The 21,353-nt window shown below is 40.6% G+C and overlaps 1 protein-coding gene across 7 annotated transcripts in view; it reads right to left on the bottom strand.

The window, feature by feature from the left end:
• Window positions 1–1,916: 1,916 nt before the first annotated feature.
• ZNF423 (zinc finger protein 423) overlaps window positions 1,917–21,353 on the bottom strand; it is a 253,010-nt gene continuing 233,573 nt past the window's right edge. For 6 of the 7 annotated variants that reach the window (XM_019535759.1, XM_019535761.1, XM_019535760.1 and 3 more), the window contains one exon: window positions 2,433–2,552. In XM_019535759.1, coding sequence (XP_019391304.1) covers window positions 2,523–2,552 — 30 coding nt within the window. In that variant the 3' untranslated portion in view covers window positions 2,433–2,522. Of the gene's footprint in view, window positions 2,553–21,353 lie in introns of all 7 variants that reach the window. The other variant, XM_019535758.1, reaches the window with a different exon arrangement.

Here is a 21,353-nt window from a genome sequence, read left to right as displayed (position 1 = left end):
AGTCCCACCCATAGCTGCCCCGCCCAGCCCCAGCTCCTGGCTTTAAAAAAACAAAACAAAACACTCACCAGCTGCTGCCAGGTGTGTGGAGGGTGGCCCCCACTCACCCTGGGTGATCCCTGCTGCTCTGTGTGGGGGGCTCTGTCACAATCCCCTATCCCCCACCCGCTCTCCCAGCCCCGATAGCTGTCCCACATAGCTCCAGCTCCTGGCTTTAAAAAAAAAAAAAAGACCCACACTCACCAGCTGCTGCGGCAGCCTCAGGGCTTCTGGGGGCTCATGGCAGAGCCCCCTAAGCAGCACAGGGCAGTGAGGTGCAGTAGAGATCACCCCCTGCCTGGCAGGAGCCAGTGAGTGGAGGGCTTTTTTGCTGGGTTTTTTTTTAAAGAGCCAGGTGCTGGGACTGGGCGGGGCAGCCATGGGGGTGGGGCTGGGAGAGGGGTGGGGGATGGAGGCTCATGGCAGAGTTCCCCATGCAGCGTGGGGCTGGGCAGGGCAGCAATTGACAGGGCTGGAAGAGCAAGCAGGAGTTAGGGCCTGTTTGATTCAGAGATTCAGCCGATCCGTTGGCGGCCAAATATCTGAATCAGATTGAGCCAAAGCTATTCGGGACAGTGATTTGAATCACTGAATCAAATCGCTGTCCCCCGAATCGGCCAAATCCAAATCCAAATCCAAACCAAATACCAGCCGCTTTGCACAGGCCTATTAGTCGGCCCTCAGTTACATGGGTGCCTCCAACTACCTTGAAAAAAAGATGTGCCACCGTAACAGAAGACGATCAAGGAGAAAAATTAAAGGTTAAAACTATACTATGTAGGAGAAGGTACTAAAAGCATCTTCAACCTTTGCACTTGTTATCTACCATATTCCAACTGCAATGTGTTCTATAAACTAATTTAGGGCTACTTAAATTTTGTCATGCAAGGTGATATAATCCTGAAAAGTACTTTCTACAATATGTTTGCAATGTGCTCTAAGGCCAGAAACAGGGTGATAATTAGCTCTGCTTAATTTGAGTAAATAAATTTTGAAAAGCTTCTAAACATTCATGTTCCTATGCTGCAGTCTTACAAAGCACTGTGTCCTTGTGAACGGGGAAATGTGTTCACATCAGGTATCCCAACTGTACTTTGACAGAGATTATGATTCATGCTAGCAGGCAATATTATGAACATAGCATCTCACTAACTTTCCAAAGGTGTTCACTTAAATGAATAACTGCTTGACTGGGGATAAACCTTGTATCATTACTATACAGTATGTTAAAAATAATCTGTTAATTAGCTATGTTAATATTATAATAATAATATTATGGCAACTTGACAGGTCAGGTGTGAGGCAGTTACATAGATAACCAATCCCAGTGAATCTAGAAGTGCATGTGACTGACATACACACAGTCTCCCAACCAGATCCCAGAGGCCTGGCTCAGTAGTCACTGCATTAGTATACAGGCATGAAAGTTAATTACTTTTTATAGAAACAAACAAAACAGCAGAGGGAGGGAATCCAATCCTAACAGATGCCTGTCTCTTCAAATCTCATCAGCTTCATTAGGAATTTAGGGTGCCCAGCTACTCAATTAAACAGATGAAATATCTTTTTGGGGCAACCATCCCACACACAAGTCTTATGCAATTAATTTCTGAAGTAGTGATTGTGCCATTGTAATGCATGTGTAGAACTCCCATTAACCTGAAAGGAGTTTTGTGCATGCCTCAAGGAGAAAATAAACTGCTACATGCAGACAGAAGTCTTGTTCACTTCCTGTACTGCTTCACTTTTCCTGGGTTGGAGACCATTCTCTGGCTTACAGGAATACATTATTTTATATTTCAGTCTTCTGACACAAACATATGGGTGAGAATGACTCAGTGACTGCACCCAGAGATGGATTGAAACTCCGACACTAATTGCATGTATTCCCTTTATTGAACTGTACTAGTTATTGCAATCAGATTAAGTCACATTTATAAAGCAGACCATCCAGTTGCACTGAAACCGATTATATTCATTACATAGTTTTAATCACTGTCCGGTGAACTGGCAAATCCAATCAAAGCATTAGTCTTTAATTAAAAAAAATTAAAAAGAAATATTCAGACAATAGCCAAGCAATCACATCACAATGCACAATTACCTAAAGTTGCAATTAAAAGGCAGTTAACAAAAAAAAAAATCACACCTAATCTTTAACTATCAATATAATACAAGAAGCAACAAAGGGCAACAGCATCAAAGCAGATTTATCTAACACTATAAATTCAGTCAGAAGCAGAAGCTCTAAAGTACACTAGCTGAAGCAGGACAATAAAAAATACTGAGCATGGAATACTTTTAATCTCTTCCATTAATATTCATTTCCAGCTGCTTATAATAGCAGCGCCTCATGGCCAAATCATTAGAGTTTTACATCTGGGTTGCAAATGACACTTTGATTGGATGTAATGTTCAAATGGTCCTCCCCACTGTGCCTCCGTCAAGTCTTCTGCAGAGAGGTGTCCTGTAGTGCCAGTGGCTCACTGTGCGTGCTGGCTCAATGTGTGGTTCTGGAAAGACGAAAAAAGGAGACATACATGAGGGGCAGAATAATAGAAAGCATGCCCATACCCTCCTACTCAGTACCATTTATGCAGAGCTCAACATAAAAGCTTCTCAATTATTACAAAACAAAATGCAATAAAGAAAAGGTACTCATAAGTAACAGCTGCCAATATGACACATTTGCTTTGTACTGATAGATCTGTTAATGCTGGCATGAACTTAGAAAAAAAAATTCTATCAACCAAACAGAGCCATGAGGTTTTTCAATACGTATAGGAAAAGCAGTAACACTTCCCAAGAAAAATCTGCCTTTAGGGAATCCCTTCACTGAAACAATTAAAAAAAATCTGAATCGCCGTGGGAACGCTTGCCATATTTTACTCTTTATTCTCACTAGTGACTGGTATAAGCACTGGCAGAAAGAGACACCAGATTGTGACACACACTTTTCAGTCCAAGAAATATTCCAGCAATAAGAGATGAAGCACCAGTTCAGACAACAAGGTAACATACACAGCAGAAAAAACAATGCTGGGCATAGACCCTAGAAATTAAATCTTTGTAAAGAATAGCTTGCTGTACAGCTCTTCATTTTTAGTAGCTGTAACCACCACATGCCATCACAATATTTCTGAACAGAGGAGGGAGACATTACAGTCCAGTCACACCACTTGATGCAGAAGCTGGATAAATCATGAAGCAATCCTGGAGCCATATTTTCAGTGCAATCCAAAGCAGTGTAAATTTTGCTCACACTAAAGCCCCAATTCTGGAAACATGCATGGAGGTAATTATACTTCCATGCATATTCAACAGGACCATTTGTGTGACTAAAGGTAGCCTGCTGCATAGGCTTTTCAAGGCTGAGGCCTAAATGTTTTCAAATCTGCAGGGCTCTCCTGTCAGAATTCACACATTTCATTTTATTCCACGCTAGTTTTGTTCTACTGATTTCCATCTGCTTAGTCCTGGTGTTGTGCAGGTCCACCAAACAGGAAGGAAAAGTTTCTAAAAGCAGAATGAATTTGGACTTCAAATTATTTATTTACAATGGCATTACTTCTAAACACATTAAGCTATTTTAACTTTTCATAAATCATCTGGCCCTTCTAAATTCTATTCACAGTTGTACCTCAATCAGAAAAAAAGCAGATCTGCTCCTTTATCATGGCAATGACATCTATCTAATGAAAACTGTCTTGTGGAAACATTTAACTAATGAACCTTCCATCCGCAAGCCTACTCTCTCTAGGTAGCAGTGACCCCATTTGAAGTCTGTATTATTTTCTCATCTGTGCATTCCCAATAACTGACCACCAGATGTCAGAAGTGCTGTTGAGTTCCTAAATCATGTCAAAAGTTATCAGCAATATTGTGTCAGGCGGACTTATGAAAGTCTATACAATGATGTTCGGGCTTCAACATGACAAAAGGGTAAGGGAAAGGCAGATGCATTTCGTTTTGAACATGCAAGGAATGATACCTTGTGAAAATAAAAGACAATCAATTAATGTAAAAAGAAAATGACTATAGTTTGTTTTGCATAAGGCTCATCTACAGCATAACAATTTTGTGCCTATATATTACAATACTAAATGAAGCTTAATATTTTAAAGTCAAAACCAGGGAAACAGACAGAAACAGAAAACTTGCTAAAGTACCATAAACTGCATCTGAATAATGTGAGAAGAAATCAGATTCAAAACTATGTTGCTTGTAGATGATTTAAATATGACCAAACCTAAAATCTGCCTTTTTTTCTTCGCTTTGTTCTACACTGAGATTTTAGCAGTCTTACAGAAGAATGACCATTGCAATGCCGCACTTTATTCACAAAGGCAAAGGTAAGCAACAAAGTCATGGAATGGGACTAATGTAGCCAAGTAAGGCAGCAATCAGACTGATAAAAAGCTTGTACATTAAGATAACTGAAAAGACCTTTTCCAAAAAAACAACTGATGAGGAACACGCAGCTGTCTCCCTGTGCTCAAGCATGCTCCTGAGCATTTTAACAATGGCCATTTCTAGTGCACTTCATTACAATTCTATTTTTAGGTCATCCTGAATACCAATAAAAAAAATGTGAAAGGTTTACCATCCTCAAATCGAAACAAGGCTATTCACGGTAGACAAATCCATACTTATTTAGGCAGTGTCATTGAAAAGATAATGCACAATCAGCACTAGAGGCAGGGTGCACAGTCTACAGTCAGGGAACATGATTTCAAACCTGTGTGGCTGCTGCATTGATTACACCAGGCAGGTCAATAAAGGAATGGTATGTGGCTCTAAATCTGATAATGAAGCTCTCATTGTGAACCCTCCCTTCTCAAACATGGGTTAATAATATGTTCTGAACACATCTAATACAAAGGACATACTGGTTGGGTGAGCAGAGTCTACATGAAGATGAGAACAGATTATGCCAAAGACAGCAGTTATTCAGAGCTGAGGTCATGTACAAGCTCATAAACCAAATACAAGCCATCTATCAGTAAAAAGGGCCAGATATACTTTTTCCATAAGCTGACCTTGATTTATTGTTAATAATTAGGGGAAACCTACTTTTTCTCACAGGCATTACAGGCAATCAACCTGCCAACTACACACTGCCCCAAATAATTAATAAATGAAGGGCCTTAAAAATCAAGATCTAGTATCCCTGGGCACAAATGTCTGTGGGTGCTAAATCCTTCATCTGCCTACAAAAAAGCTGCACTTCCATGAGCCAAACGGGCAAACATGCACAGCTTGCATACACAAGTACCTGGGTGTTCTTGACTGTGGGGATTCTGGATGTGATAACCCCACAAATACTGCAGGTGCAGACTTACAGCAATGTACCCACCTTCTGTCAGGATTTTCACGTGTCAAAATGTTTCAGACCACACAAATGTCCCTTCCATCCAAAGCCTAACTACTTCTGGCCTTCGCTATTTTCTTGTTTTTTCGTATTTGTAGTATGTGAGTTGGTTTATTGGCAGTGCACTGTACTGATCTTAAAAAGAGGCCACTTGTCCCCTTTCATGAGCATTTTTAACACGTTAGCCCAAACTTTGTAGCTGCTCACTGCTGACAACAGACAGCACCAAAACCAGATTTTCATCCCACATGAATTTCAATCTTATCAGTAGTGACTTGAAAATCTATTTCAAGCTCTTTGAGGGGAGAAGTTAATTTATTATATATGCTAACCATGTAATAAATTAAATGAAATAGAGAAACTAAGTTTGGGCAATAAGAAAAACCTTTGACACACCTTATGTTGATGAGATAAGATACATTTTTTACTTCATCTTTTGTACTAAACCTGGACTCCTATACCAGACAGGTAGAAGTGTTAAATCTGAAGGCCAGTAAACAGGCTGCACATCTCAGTATACCTACACTACACACGTACCTGTGATAAGTAACCTTTTGTTGACCGACTGTGAAAATGCTCATTTCCTACCAACAGAAGGGTAGTTTAGAGCTGCAGTGGGAAACAAGACTGCCTCAAATGGCTATTTCAACACAGCAAGTTACACTTCAGAAAAAAAATGCTTAAAGGTGACCTGCAAAGGAAAACTGAAGCCACAGAAATTGATGCTATATCTTCCCCATCTCCCAGCCAGGCTCTTTTTGTGTACGAGTCCATGTATGTGCATTTATGTGTTTTGGCAAGGAAAGCAGCTTGCCATACTTTGACAAAAAACCAGGTACTAATGATTGTTTACAGTGCGTGTTAAGTCCTTTCACAAAATGAGAGTGCACTGCTATTACCCCAGAATACATCATTCCAAGCCAGCAACTGGAAAACTCTGCAGGAGTATCAACCCGTCTAGCAACAGCGGGGAAGTCCCAGCCTATGGCAAGGATGGGAAATTTAAGTTATGAAAAAAGCCAAACTCATCTATCATTCAAAATAGATGGCAATTCTGAAAGTTACATCCACTGAAAAAGACAGCTGCCTGAGCCCCATGGCTGCCTCAGTGCTCAAGGGGAATGAACTATTTCGGGAAGCAACAGTGACCCTGGAATTGGGTGACAGGTTTTGTGGACAATAAAATGATTTTAAAAATGACTAACTGGCACCTCTATGTGATCAAGAGCCCTCCAGTCTGGGTTGCCAGGGACTCTCCAGGTTTGCAGTTGCAGTTGGTTCAAGCCATCTTTGTTGGGTATCTTGGATGATCATTTCTTTGTTGTTTTATGTGTACATAGTATGATATTACTGAAGCAGTTGCATGGCAAACTCCATTTCACAATTTTTTATCAAAAAGAAAAGAAACCAATTTGGAAAATGATCATTTACAGCAGCGGAAAGCCCTCTTATAAGCTGAATAAAGATTGGGAGAAAGACTCAAAAAAAAAGGCAGTGCATGATGGAGCAAAGCTACAAGCCTGGCAGTCAAGCTGGGAGTCTCCCACACTGCAACACAATTCACTGCCAACAAGTCACAGGTGTACAACACGGGAGCAGGTGAAAAAAATAAAATGCAACTGCGAGGGGTGTGATAATGGTTTGAGGCCATAATACATTCAGTCTATGGTGCCATTGTGCATCTGTTATGTATTTAGAAATATACTGTCTATGCATCTGAGCATATATACCTCAAAGACCATATGTTATACAGGGGTTAAGAGATGGCACAACAACACTGGCAATATATGCAGTCCTCAAATGAAACTCATAAGCCTGCTACAACTTTATATATGAATTGGGACTCTTATTAAAGGTTATAAAGTGTCTCCCACACATTCTAAACCCCATTAAAATGAATAGAAACCTCTCATCAAATAATTTCAATAGAATTATGCAAATCATAGATTCACAGGACAAAGAGCCAACATACAACTTAACAGGTGATTAATCCATTGGGTGACCCAAAAATATGAGCATGTCTAGGTATTTGTGAGCATAAGTGTATAGCAAGTATTTTACTGCTCACACATCACTTCTTCAAAGTCAGTCTGATGAACATATTATTGTCTACCCAGACAACACACCAGGCTGCACTGAGCCAGGGTAAATGCAAGTTACTGTCACCACAGGCAGCAACACAAACTGGAAATGTTGACTCTAGTGGTGTTGTAATCATGCAATTGCATGGTCTCGTGACATCTGGGAAGATAATACCTATTAATCACTATATTTTTCCCAAGCTGGGAATCCTCCAGATCCTCATGAAAGCCTGGTGAATTTCTCCCCCTCATATTTTGTACCATGCACCCTTTATTCCCTTTACCTAGGGCATCTGAGTAGCTAAGAAGATCAGCACAGGACACTTCTCAGGGTGCAACCCCACACCATCATCCATCAGGTTCCTAGCCTAGCAACATGAGAAATTCCTTAACCTCTGCATTCCCTCATTTATTTCTTATGGGCCTTAGCTCGGCAAGTGAGAGAAAGAAACCTTATATTTAATATCAAAAACTTCTGCTGGTGAGATCTGCATGTAACCCTGGCCCTCATGTTCAGTCAATAGTAAATCATGCTCCTCAGTGCAAATGTCTATTCACAAGCACCCCCATTTGAATATTAAAAAAGTCCAACAAAAAAAAAACAACCTCACAACAGAATATTTAAACAGTGAGGAAGCATCATATGTACAAAAAAACATTTTTACAAAAAACATTTTTTGCCTTGTTTGAAACCAACTGGCTCTAAATACCTCTAAAATACCTCACTTTTTTTTTAAAGTATGAAATGTTATATATTTTTCCCATTAATAGCAACCTATCAATAAAGATCAAAATCTTTGTGCCTTGACTTTATAAAGAGATTACTTCAGACAGAGGACACAAGAAGGCCCTTGCTTTAGCCATTGGAGATTATCGCTCCCTATGGAAAAACAATGAGCCTTAAATTGGTGCTGCACTAATCCTAAACTTGAGAGGCATTCAGAGGATGTCATGACCAACAAGAGAGAGGGGAGAATAAAATTTTAAAAAATTCAGAAAAGAGAGAGAACCCTGATCACAGAATAAATGGCTTTATTTAATTTTATTTTAATTGTATTGTTTTGGTTGCTGCCTTCCCTTTGCTGTAACACTCTAAAGAAAAATCACCTTTGCACCCCCTTGCAGTTTGTATGTGCTTATTTTTAGAACTGTTTGACAATTATCCAAGGGTCTAAGACTAACAGATGGCCTGTCTTAAAGCCTCATATGTTCACTAGTTTGCACTTCTGACAAACAGTAAATGTACTCAAGAGTGTGCCATAAACAGAGCTGAATGAATACTCAGAACACAATTTAGTTAATACACTTCATTAAAACTGATAGTGGTAACCAATGTTTCCCATAAAACCAGGTGTTAATTCCCCTTCCAATTGTTTCAGGTAACTCTTATACAGAGACACTTGTATATTTAGTTCTTAGTTTTTCAGGAAATACAGTGTTCTTTTCTTTCCCCTGATGTTTCACCCACTACATAAAATGCTTGTAACAAGTGAACTCCAAGTTATCATGGCACTCAATAAAAAAAATCGTCAGGCAAGACAGGTTCACATGTCCCCATTTTATTTGAAGAATCCCTTGAAATTGTGGTAGAGGTAGAGGCAAACGAAAGGTGGAATATCCTTTGTGAAAGAAAAGTCTGCCTGTCTTACTGCTTCCCTCACATCTTTGGAAATCTGATAACTTGCCATGCGTCAGTCAGTGTCAATGTTAGCACACTTTAGGATTACACTTGAATGAATACAGTTAGGAATCTCTCCCTTACAAGTTACTGAGCTTTTTTTTAAACCACTTCTGGTTTCTAAGAAAATATTTTTGGAGGATCTGTTCTAGTTAAAAAGTCAAGCTGAAAATTTCAGGTGAAAAATCTTAATCATACCTATTCCTGGGGCCAAATTTGTCCCTTTGGTGCACTGCAACTACAGATTTACATCAGGCTGAATGTGGCCCTCAGTCTGCAGTCTTATCTTTGCACACAATCGGTAATCAGAACTGAGCAGTTCAGTCTGCTCTCAGTGTAAATCTGGAGACATTTCACTGACGTCAGCATAGTTCCACCCAGATATATAACTAGCATAAGGGAGCTCCAGAATGGGTTCTTAGCCCGTAGTCAGTGGAACAATTCAGAAGTCATAAAATATTTACAGAAGAGACAATCCGCTTTCTACATGACAATCTAACTACCATCTTCATTTGGAAAAAAATACCTCCAATGAAGGATCCCTATTGCAATGTATGAGCATATCACATTCTTTTCAAAAATCTTACCAAAAGAAATAACACTTCTGTGTCCATATTATGCATCAGTGGCCTACGTGCTTCTTTTCTGGCATTTTCAGGTATGAATTACCTCTGCAACCATTATTTTCTCTATATTTACTTTGTTCTTCAGTTTGCTATACCATAACATTTTATTGCATTTTGGTGGAAATTTTCATTTCATTCTCCATATTTTATCTTATATTTCCTATAATGTTTATATTTCCTATCAATGTTTCCCCAATCATAGTATTTTACTTACAATTGCAATAGGATTCTTGAGGAATGTATGAACTACAGAAATTCCCAGTTAAGACTGCTTATAATTATTCAGACCTTGCAACCTCACCTATCAGGAACACTGTAGTGTCCCTCCTCAGCACTTACACCCATTTTCTTCCCTAAAAGCTCAGAATAAAGCAGGGCAGAAGCATGAAGAATTAACTCCTCCAAACAATAGCTTGTGTTTGGCATAGTTTCACATTTTGAGACACTACTTTGAGCCTTACATATCCTATTAAGTATTAAATATTTCACTGAATGTGTTCCCTCTGAAAACAGTGGATAAAATGCTGTTGTGAAAAAGCAAACTAAAACCCATGGGAAAATTTCTTTACTACAACGCTTTGGAAATAAAAACCACTGGAGAATACATTATTAAGAGATAACCAGAGTCTTCTGTTAGAGAAACTAGCCGTAAACACACTATGATTCACTCATGCACCCACTGAAACAAGGAAGCTAATAATACCTGTCTGGAGGGACTGTGTACTCCTGAGAATTTTACTCAGAAATGCAAATTTATCAGCATCTTTGTGATTTGTAGTCTGCAGTATGTCATGCAGAATATCAAAATAAGCTAAGGGGCGAGACTTACACTTCTTAAATGTAAAGGGAGGCGTACAAATTTAATTACTATTGTCAGAAGCACATGAAAATGGAATATTTTTAGAACTCCTACACTTACGCCCCCCTCCTCCTACCCCATCATTTCCATCTGACTGAGTACTGGAGTTTTTGTTTATCCAAAGTGTAGAAAAGGGAATGCAGAATCCCCATACACTATTCTGTTGACAATAGTTGGCCCTTTAACCTCAACTTGGACAGTCCACAATTTTCTTGGGGAGTTGTTGATGCCTCCTACTCACCAGTGTTTGAAGTTCTCAGGAATACTTAAGCACACAAAGGGCTGGCTTCTGCTCTCCGATACATGGGCATGCACCACTGCGCACGTTGTAATAATCAGCTACTGTGCCTGCATGGGCAGTAGTTCATCTGCTAAACACACAGTGCTCGGTTTGCCTGACTGTTTGGAGTTGAAGATCCGAAACCAACATTCAGAACTGTCCGCAGGAAGACAATGAAACCTGTTCTAATATATTGAGTCCATGGACTAATCTAAAAAACCTCACACACACACCCTCCCCCCACTCCCTGCACTAAGCCAAAGACTTCAGTGGCAGTCTCAGTGCTGATCTATTTTTTTCCATTTACAGGTCCAACTCTGGGAAACAAAGTGTTTCAAAATCATTTGCGAGCGGGAAACTATTTTCTTGTAATCCTCATTAGCTTCTGCTCTTAGAAATATGTCACTGTGGATCATAGCTTTGTTGATTTATTTGAAGCCTATCTGAAGCATATTGTGTTAATCCCTCCTTGATCTAAGGTAAATTACATTGCTGAGGCCTGTTAATTGTTCATTTCTTTGAGGGCTGGCATCATCATTACGATACCCTTTGCAGATCTTCTATAAACACAAATCAATTCCATGATTTCATCTACAATCTAGAACTGGCTTGACACAAGTGATCACCTTATCTTTTTACTTTAAACGCACTTAAACCAAAGGGAAATGCTCAAAATAATGCTGATGAGTCTCATCAGTCACATGCACAGGCAAAATAGTTTGGGAATATAAATCAGCAAAAGCCAAGAAATTCAGAGTTGAACCTGAAACACTATTCTTTAACCTGCTCTACTGTTCATGGGTATAACAGGAGTCATTGAACAGCAGCTGGTTTCATAGAGTTTATTTGTTACAATATTTAGCTGTAACTGGAGTGAAGGTGAGAGTAGAAAACACTTTCAGCCTTAATTGCAAATTTGATTACATTTAGTAGTTTTGGTCCCAAACCAAACCCTAGAGTCTTCAATGAAGGCAACATTGATGGGTGTTTTGTCTGAAAAAAGACTGTAGAATCCAGCCCACTGAGTCAAATTCAGCCCTGGAATAAACAGATACAACTGCACTGACTTCAAAAGATTTGTGCCACTTAGGGTGGAAACAGACATTATAAGAACATAAGAAGTGCTATACTAAGTTCAGACCAACAGTTCAGCTAGCCCAGCATCCTCTCTTTGACAGTGGCAGAAGTAGATGCTTTGTGCCACCTTAAAAATTCTGACAAATACATGTCCATGCTTCTTCTTGTACCACAAATGCCCAAAATTTGTGACTGTGATATAGATGGTATTAATTCGTGCCACTTTATTGTGGCAGACATTGGCTTTATTATGGTGGGAGAGTGTGGTCCGTCCAGAACTGCCTGCGCTTTTCAGCTGCCCCAAGCAAGTGCTCTCAGGATTTGAGAGGCCCAATTCTGCATGCCCCAGGAATTCCTGCACGGAATCAGGTCCCAGGAGTGCATGCTTGATTTGTGCTGTTTACAGAGATACACCTCAGATATTACCTGGGCATATCTCTGTAACAGGGGAAAGCAGAAAACACACCCTGGGCAATCTCTGGGATCTGTCTCTAAAACTGCTTACAAAAATGAACCTCAGAGATTCCCTAGGCCATGTCTCCACATGCAAAGAAAGCTAGGGTCCCACACTCAGAGGTGCACCCCAGAGAATGCCCCGGGCATGTCTCTGCAAGCAGGAAACCCCAGCTTTCCTCACTTACCAAGATGTGCCCTAAGGAATCTCCAAAGCATGTCTCTGTAAATGGGGAACATGTTGCCTGCTGTCATGCAGGATCAGGTCTCTGCCTGATGTGGGATAACAGGTGATGTGTATTTCACCCAATGAAGCAGATCAGCCATAGCAGGATACATCCCACCACAGCTGATCCATTTCATTTGGCAATGTTTGTTTTTACCCTGACAAGAAGACTGTAAGACATCAACAAATTCCTCATCTGTAGCTTTTTTAAAAGTAAGACTATAAGTTAAACTCCCTGTAATGGAATATTGATATGGCATGCTATACTGACAATGGAGCATGAATACAATTTTCTTGATGACAGATAAATATGAATCTCTGTCATCTAGTATGCACAGGCTGTTTCATCAAACTCCCATTTGATGGACTGCCTAGTCAATGCCATGTTACCCTGGACATAATGGCTCTGTTATTGCAGGTTTCCAACTCCAAAGGGCACATATTATGGGGTAGAGAGTTCCCCTAATAAGAGTTTGTATGCTATGAAATAGCAAGGCCACAGCCTGTAGTACATAATGTGTCTCCTCTCTATTGTAATATTTGCTGCCTGGAGAGAGAAATCTACAACCATTAAGTCTGATCAGCTTCCTCTCACCTAATTCAGACAAATAAACTTAAATCTGCTATTTGTATGAATAAGTCTCAGTCCTGCATGTATAATAATGAGGGCAAAATACTGCCAAGAGAAGATGTCCTCACCAAGACATCTCTATGCAACACAGTGATGAGATATCACTATCTTGAAAAGTGTTTGTTAAAATGCGTGGCTGTAACCAGTCGAATTTCCCAACCAGCCTATCCAGTTACCTTGGTGTGGGTACTCTAAGGAAATTAAAATTCCTTAATGCCAGCAACTGTATTTTTAAAAAAAACAAAAGCAAAAACATTCCATCTGAATGCAATAAGCGCTAAACATGTGCGAGGAACAATGGAGTATAGAATTTACTGATATTTTTCAAACAAATTCAGATTTTTTTATATTATCTAAAACTCCTCTGAATTCCTTTTGGGGATGTTGAATCATATGTTATGATGTATTAAAGATACACTGTATAATAGATTGCTAATGTTCTGTTAATTTTGAAACTTGCATGGACAGAGTAAATTGTTATCTTTCCGGCCATTAAAATTTACTGTATAAATCCGGGTCACTGCACATACTTCACAAAGTCTGTAAGCTACAAATTCCTGTGCCATTTTTGTTTAAGAAAAGCAGATTGCAAAGTAAGCACAATTCTGAAACAAACTACGTTTCCTGAACTATTTTTACCTTTCTCTGTCCACCCATCCCCCACAGATCCAAGCATCACATGGAACTTCTGCTCCTCCAATTTTATTGTTAAATCAGAATATTTATTGCATAATAGTATTATTATCAGCAACTTGGAACTCTTTCAAACTAAGTTTTTAAGAAAATTCAACTTTGGGGCTCCAGGTTTAACATGGAGGTAGAGGTGGAGGTGGAGGTGGAGATGTCTCTTAAAATGTATTGCAACTTCCTGACAGTAGGGAGTTAAAATGGAAATACTGACACAGCTTGGTGGCAAAACCTTCAATGCTAAAACAATCATACATACAACTTCAGGAGTAGAAAGGCAGGTTACGAAGCTACTTTTGAATTGCCCCCATCTCTTTTTGTGCTCTCTGACCCTTCTTACAGAGCTCCCTTCTTCCTGACCCCCTACCAGGCCTGCTTCACATATCTGACCCTGGAGACCTAGGTTGCACCACAAATGAGAATGAGCCAAACAATGAGAACTAGGTGGGAACTTCTTTCAAGTCAGTCTGTGCTCTTTAAATCAGACAGAGAGTCTGCTTCTGAGTTATGCAATACAGGACAGGGAAAACCTTCCCTGTCTTTCTGACCCAGCATCCAGGGATAAATATGTTACTTCCACAAGAGATTCATGACTTGAAAGGTTGAGGATCTAAAGGGATTCAAATCTGAATCTCCCATTTGGCAGCGCAGACACACCCTTGGCCTGTTAACTCATTTTACAATTCCTTCAAATAATAAAAATATCTGAATGCCCTGTGCATAACACAGTATTAGAAAATACCAGTCTAATATCAATCCTCTGTTCCCAGAGTAAAACATAGCCTTCAAAACTACAATGTACATACATACACAATTTTTAAGCTTGTTGGGAAAAACAAGATGTTTACCATTAATTTATTATCTTCCTGGGAAAAATGATACAGAGGACAAAAGAGGCAGTGTTTTCTCCTTCTCCAGCTGTTTTTGAAATATAATAATTTATTACTCTTGGATATAAAATTTCAGATTAAATGAAATCCCTAAACTTAGAGACACTGCATAGTAGAATCTGGGGTAGTACTTCTTTTCATTTTGGGAAATGAAGTGTTTAATGTACTGTACTGTTAACCATTAACCTTAAAAATCTGGGGAAAAAACCCCTAGCAATTAGATGACAGACACTAGATGCAAGTTTCTAGGTATATGTTTAGTTACATTATGCTCAGAGTTAAAAATACCTGGTTACTAAAAAAGATTTTTCAGTCTACTGGGGTTCATCCATATTGAGACTAAGATGTTTATTTTATCGTGGTGCAGGGCCTGGAATTTCTTCTAGAATTTTTTGCCATTTTACTTCAAAGTTGTTAATACAGTCTGTACATCTGACCACTACCAACTTAATATTACACAGGAAAAGCCTGAAGTTAACAACACTAATGTATTTTCTCCTGGAAACAGAAAATAAAAGAAAAAGAAAACACCCTCCAAACTTTTAGTTCAAATATTGAAGGCAAATGTAAAAATCTAGAGGATACATTCTTAACTGTTGCAAATATGTCCATTTGTCTACAAACTAACTAGTGACTGAAACTGATTATTTCACTGAAATAAAATTCTAAGTCCACTTGAATTTTTCCTCATTTAGTAATAAAGCTGGTGGATGGATCGATGTTGACCTGGGAGGGTGTGGGCAGTGGAGTCCCCCAGGGCTTAGTCCCTGGGCCGGTGCTGTTCAACATCTTCATTAGCGACCTGGACGAGGGTGTGGAGAGCACCCTGTTCAAGTTCGCTGATGACACCAAGCTGTGGGGTAAAGTGAATACACTGACTGGCAGGCAGGGACCGCATCCAGGCAGACCTGGATAGGTTAGAGTAGTGGGCAGATCTGAACAGGATGCAGTTCAACAAGGACAAGTGCAGGGTGCTGCACCTGGGGAGAGGGAACCATCATTATGGTTAAAGGTTAGGGGCTGACCCTCTCAGCAGCACAGAGGCAGAGAGAGATCTTGGAGTCATGACTGACTCCAGGATGAATATGAGTTGCCAATGCGATGAAGCAATAGGCAGAGCCAACTGCACCCTGTCATGCATCAACAGGGGCATCACTAACAGATTCAGAGAGGTCTTGCTCCCCCTCTATGCAGCGCTGGTCAGGCTGCAGCTGGAGTACTGTGTCCAGTTCTGGGCGCCGCACTTCAAGAGGGACATGGGGAACCTGGAGAGGGTCCAGAGGAGGCCACTCGTATGATTGGGGGCCTCCGTGGCCAGCCCTGTGAGGAGAGGCTGAGGGACCTGAATCTCTTCAGTCTCCGCAAGAGGAGACTGAGGGGGGATCTTGTGGCTGCCCCTTATCAGGGGCCAGCAGCAGGGACTCAGGGAAAGTCTGTTCACCAGGGCCCCCCTTGGAGTCACCAGGAACAATGGCCACAAGCTGAGGGAGGATAGGTTTAGGTTAGATATTAGGAAGAACTACTTCACTGTAAGGGTGGCCAGAGCCTGGAATAGGCTTCCCAGAGAGGTGGTGCTCTCACCTTCCCTGGAAATATTCCAGAAGAGACTGGATAGGCACCTGGCTGGGGTCTTATGATTCCTCCCACCCCCAGTGCTCTTCCTGCCCATTGCAGGGGGGTCAGACTTGATGATCTGTCTAGGTCCCTTCCAACTCACTGATTCCATGATTCTATGAAAGTTAATGCCTTTCAGTAACTTGGAGGCTTCTGAATGGCAATTTCCATTTAAGCAGGTTTTGGTTCACTTTGCAAATAAAAAAAATGTAAATAGCAAATGTATTTTCTTTCAAAAGGTCAAATTGAGCTTTTTAAAAAATAAGCAGCATTTCAGCAAGCCAGACGGGACAAAACTCCATTCAAATAAACGGTCTGTGTAATGATTTAGAATCGCGACAGCCTCGGATTTCTTGAATGGGTTGTAGTATAGATTTTGGCACAAACAGACTGATATGTTCAAGCTTACATCTCTTTTACTGCAGACAAGAAATTCACTAAAATATATAAATAATGAATGTGGCCAGGGATCTCTGCTGGTACTACTGCTGGTTCTGCAAGATGCTGGAACAGAAACACAGAATGCTCCATGTTTTTGTTATTAGTAAATGCTTGTTCTCCTACAACAAACACAGCATATTTTATCTGAAATGGCTTTTGTAGCACATACAATATAAGTTTCAACCCTCTAAAAGTGCCAGTAAATTGCAGAAAGATAAGTTACAAAGACGTACTTAATTTGCTGTGATGAATTGTGTGCATGCTTCAGTGATCAAAACTGCAGCTGAGACCTATTATATTTAATGATCTAGACGTTTCTTGTGAAAACACTCAAGCATATATTGTTATGTCTGGACGAGCAACCTCGTTTTGCTCTAGCAGCAAGCAAATGAAGAGGCTGCACTTTCAAAAGCATGCTGCACACTGCTTTCAATGAGCTATTTAAACTAGAGAGATGGAACCAGTTCTACTACTTCCTTATATTATGTTTATAGTCTGCCCCTTCAAATGCACAGCTCCGTGTTCCTTGGAAAACTAAATCAGTTCCTTTGGACTACAGTGACACCTACAGGAGGAAGCAGAACTAATCTCAGCTATTGGACCATAAGCTGTTTACAGCAGCAAGGAAAATTGGGAAAGACCACAGCAATGGCTTTTTTCAGATATTCCCTCTTCTTTCCTTCAGTAGATGTCTAGACATAAAGTGACAGATGGAAAATCTTTTGGAGAAAGAAAATGGCTGTTAGTGTTATTAGGACAAGTGCAATACAGTACAGGACTAAAATATCATATAAAACTAAGTGAAGTCTATGAGGCAGCAGAGCCATCCTAGGGAAGGGAAGGAGGTATGCTGTGTGAGCCATCACCATGAGGAAGGCTTATGATTTTGAACATGTAGCGTCTCCTGGGCACTCAGGTAGAGCACAGGGTATCAGGACTTGCTACCCACTTAAAATGGAAGTGCAGATGCACTTCTATGATGCCCTCCTGAAAGTGCTACCTCCCAGTTCTCTAAAAATAACCTCCCCAATGGTGGGATCCACCTGCCACCCCTGAGCATCCAGAGTCATACTCACTGTCTACTGGGTGAATGTGTGGTGGATTCCTGTACCTCTGTCTTTGCTAGGTCACCCATGTCAGAGCAGACATTATCTGACCAACAGGGAAAGATGATGATGGCCTCATATTAAAGGGCCTGGGAATCAGAGAATCTGGGCTCTAGGTCTGTCTCTGCCCCAGTGTCCCAAGTGGGTATGAGCAAGTTCCCTCAAGTTCTGCTTCTCACCTCATCTGTAAAACAGGGGTCATCTGAACCTTAGGTAAGTGCTGGTAAGCTTGTAAAGCATGTCAATCTCTGCAGACAAACAGGACTACAGACTAAATATGCTGACAACTGACAGTGTTGTCACTACACATTCAAGAGCTGCTTTTTCTTCCTCCCAAGCCAGCCAATCCCAATTCAATCATTACTGTTCAACAATGTGGAATGAAACACAAGTATGTGTAACTGTCTCTAGAAGAATGGCTTTTGAAGTGCCATTTCATTCATCTGCTGAGCAGTGAAAGACCCACACACCAGTAATCTGTGGTAGTGTGGTAAGGAGTGAAGAAAAGATATTTATTAATTGTTGACATAACAAAATTAATTTTCCATCCATAAACTTTTTCTCCTCTCTCCTGTGAGCTCTGATGCAATGTTACTGACTGGCACAACTGAAATGCCAACTTGCATTTCTCATCATTAATTTCTCTCCAAATGTCATTAGTAATTGTTATTGCCAGACCAGAGACTGCAATCTGGTCTTTGAGAAGGAAAATCCATTTCTCATTTCTTCTCCTGTGTTACCTCCTTTTGGTCTTGAATGGATATTTAATAGTAACATACTCCAACATGTTGTTTCAAACAAAATGGGAGGATATCAGTGTATTATACCTGTTTTATTTATTTTAATACAATATGGATCATTACCACCCTGGAATTATTTATTCAGAGGTTTCTTAAAAATTCATCTGTTGACAATGCTTACAATCAAATTATAGTTCATCTGTTATAGAAGAAAAAAAGTGAAAGCATGCATTCATGCAAACTTTCTCATGGATATTAGATAAATGTATATGAAGTATGTTTTGGGGAGAATGACTATTCAGTGAATATCTTTAACAATACATACTATTTGCTTTCTGGCATATAAAAAAATCCCCTAGCAAAGAAGATGTGCAAACACAACTCTAATTTAGAGCTAGGTTAATTCATCATACACACTTACCTGTTTTATATGTATTTAAGTAAAAGATCTCCAATACTACAGTAGCAGATGGGGAATGCATGGTTGTATGAGGGAAAACCAAGGAAAGAAATTAATGAGTGTTTCCTTTAGTTTTGAAGGTGTTTAGGTCCATGGACACTTTGATCTATTGTGCCAGTAGCTGATGCAGTCAAAACCCAGCTCCAGCACTCAGGGAGAGGAAAGCTCTCAGGAACTTAGGGTCAGTTTCATGAAGAGTTTTCAATATCATGATAGGGACCTTGATCTGGATTTAACACATTATTTGTGTAAGTGCATGTCCATATATTTGTCTTCCATAGGGCTTGTAACATATTAATTTAGCTCAGAGATTTCCTTTCCCATATCCCTTTTACTAAAGGCATCTTTGTTCAGAATAAATAATCATCTGAAAATTTCTGCCTAGGAATTGTGCTTTCAGTAAACACAATTGATGCATATACATTGTCTGTTGGCTGTTTGTATTATTGCCATCTGTTGGGATGGCATGGTGCCTGCTCAAAAGTTCTTTGGACCCTTGCCCTAGGGCATAGATGACAGGCACCAATGGGTTTAGCTGGGCAGCCTGGATAACAGTTCCAAGTGCCATCTCTACTGTAGGAAGTCCCTTCTCTTTGCCAGCACTGCCACATTGGAACTACATGCCTCCTTACACTTGATCACACATGTTGACACTTGGGTGCACTTAAGTGCATTAATGACTCAAACAATGACTTTCACCTGGTTCCCTTTTTTTCCACTCTGCATCACTTCTGGGTATTCTGCACATGTTAATGTGAAGTTATGTACACTTTGTTAGTCAGGGTGAGTCACAGAACAGCATAAATGGTATCTGAAGCAGAGGGGCTTTATATGGTACAGAACAGACACTAAAGTACTAGTCATTTCCATGCTAAGCCTCAGGTGAATCTTTGCTATGCTGAGAGCTCACACTGTCTTGTAGTAATTCATAGATTCGTAGATTGTAGAGTCGGAAGGGACCCCGAAGGATCATCATGTCCGACCCCCTGCCCCAGGCAGGAAAAGGACCAAGGTCAGACAACCCCAGCCAGGTGTCTATCTAGCCTCCTCCTGCAGACCTCCAAGTTAGGTGATAGTACCACCCCTCTTGGGAACCCATTCCAGATTCTGGCCACCTTTACTGTGAAAAATTTCTTCCTTATATCTAATCTGAATCTACTCTCCACTAGTTTGTACCTGTTATTCCTAGTTACTCCTAGGGGTGCTCTGGTAAACAGCGCATCTCCAACTCTCTGTTGTCCTCACTTGATAAACTTACAGGATGCTACAAGGTCTCCCCTTAGATGTCTGTTGTGAAGGCTGAAGAGATCCAGATCCCTCAACCTCCCTTCACAGGGTCTTGCACGGAGGCCACTAGTCATAAGAGTGGACCTCCTCTGGACCCTCTCCAGATTCTCTGCATCCCCCTTGAAGTGTGGTGCCTAGAACAGGACACAGTACTCCAACTGTGGCTTGACCAGTGCTGCATAGAGAGTGGGCATCACCTCCCTCGATCTGTTGGTTATGCATCTGCTAATGCACGATAAGGTGTGATTGGCTTTGTTGATGGCTTTGTTACACTGCTGGCTCATGTTCATCTTGGAGTCAACTATGACTCCAAGATCCCTTTCAGCCACTGAGCTGCTGAGGAGGTCATCCTCCAATCTATAGGTGTGCTGGGGATTCCTCCTCCTAGGTGGAGTACCTTGCGTTTGTCTATGTTGAATTGCATCCTGTTTCATTCTGCCCATTGATCCAACCTGTCCAGATCAGCCTGTATCTGCTCCCTGCCCTCCAGTGTGTTAACTTTGCCCCATAACTTGGTGTCATCTGTGAGCTTAGAAAGGGTGCTCTCCACACCCTCATCCAAATTGCTGATGAACATATTAAATAACACTGATCCAAAGACCGAACTCTGCAGGACACCACTGCCCACCTCCTTCCAGGTCGAAAATGACCCATCCACCACCACTCTCTGTGTGTCATCCCTAAGCCAGTTTTCCACCCATCTGACTGTTTAAGCATCCACTTCACAGCCTGCTAGCTTCCTTATGAGAATAAGATATGAAACTGTATCAAAGGTCTTCAAGTCCAGGTAGATGACATCTGCCTCAG

This window comes from Crocodylus porosus, unplaced genomic scaffold, assembly GCF_001723895.1.
Source record: "Crocodylus porosus isolate Cpor-Errol unplaced genomic scaffold, CroPor_comp1, whole genome shotgun sequence".
Lineage (NCBI taxonomy): Eukaryota > Metazoa > Chordata > Crocodylia > Crocodylidae > Crocodylus > Crocodylus porosus.
This window is presented reverse-complemented; position numbering and strand designations above follow the sequence as displayed.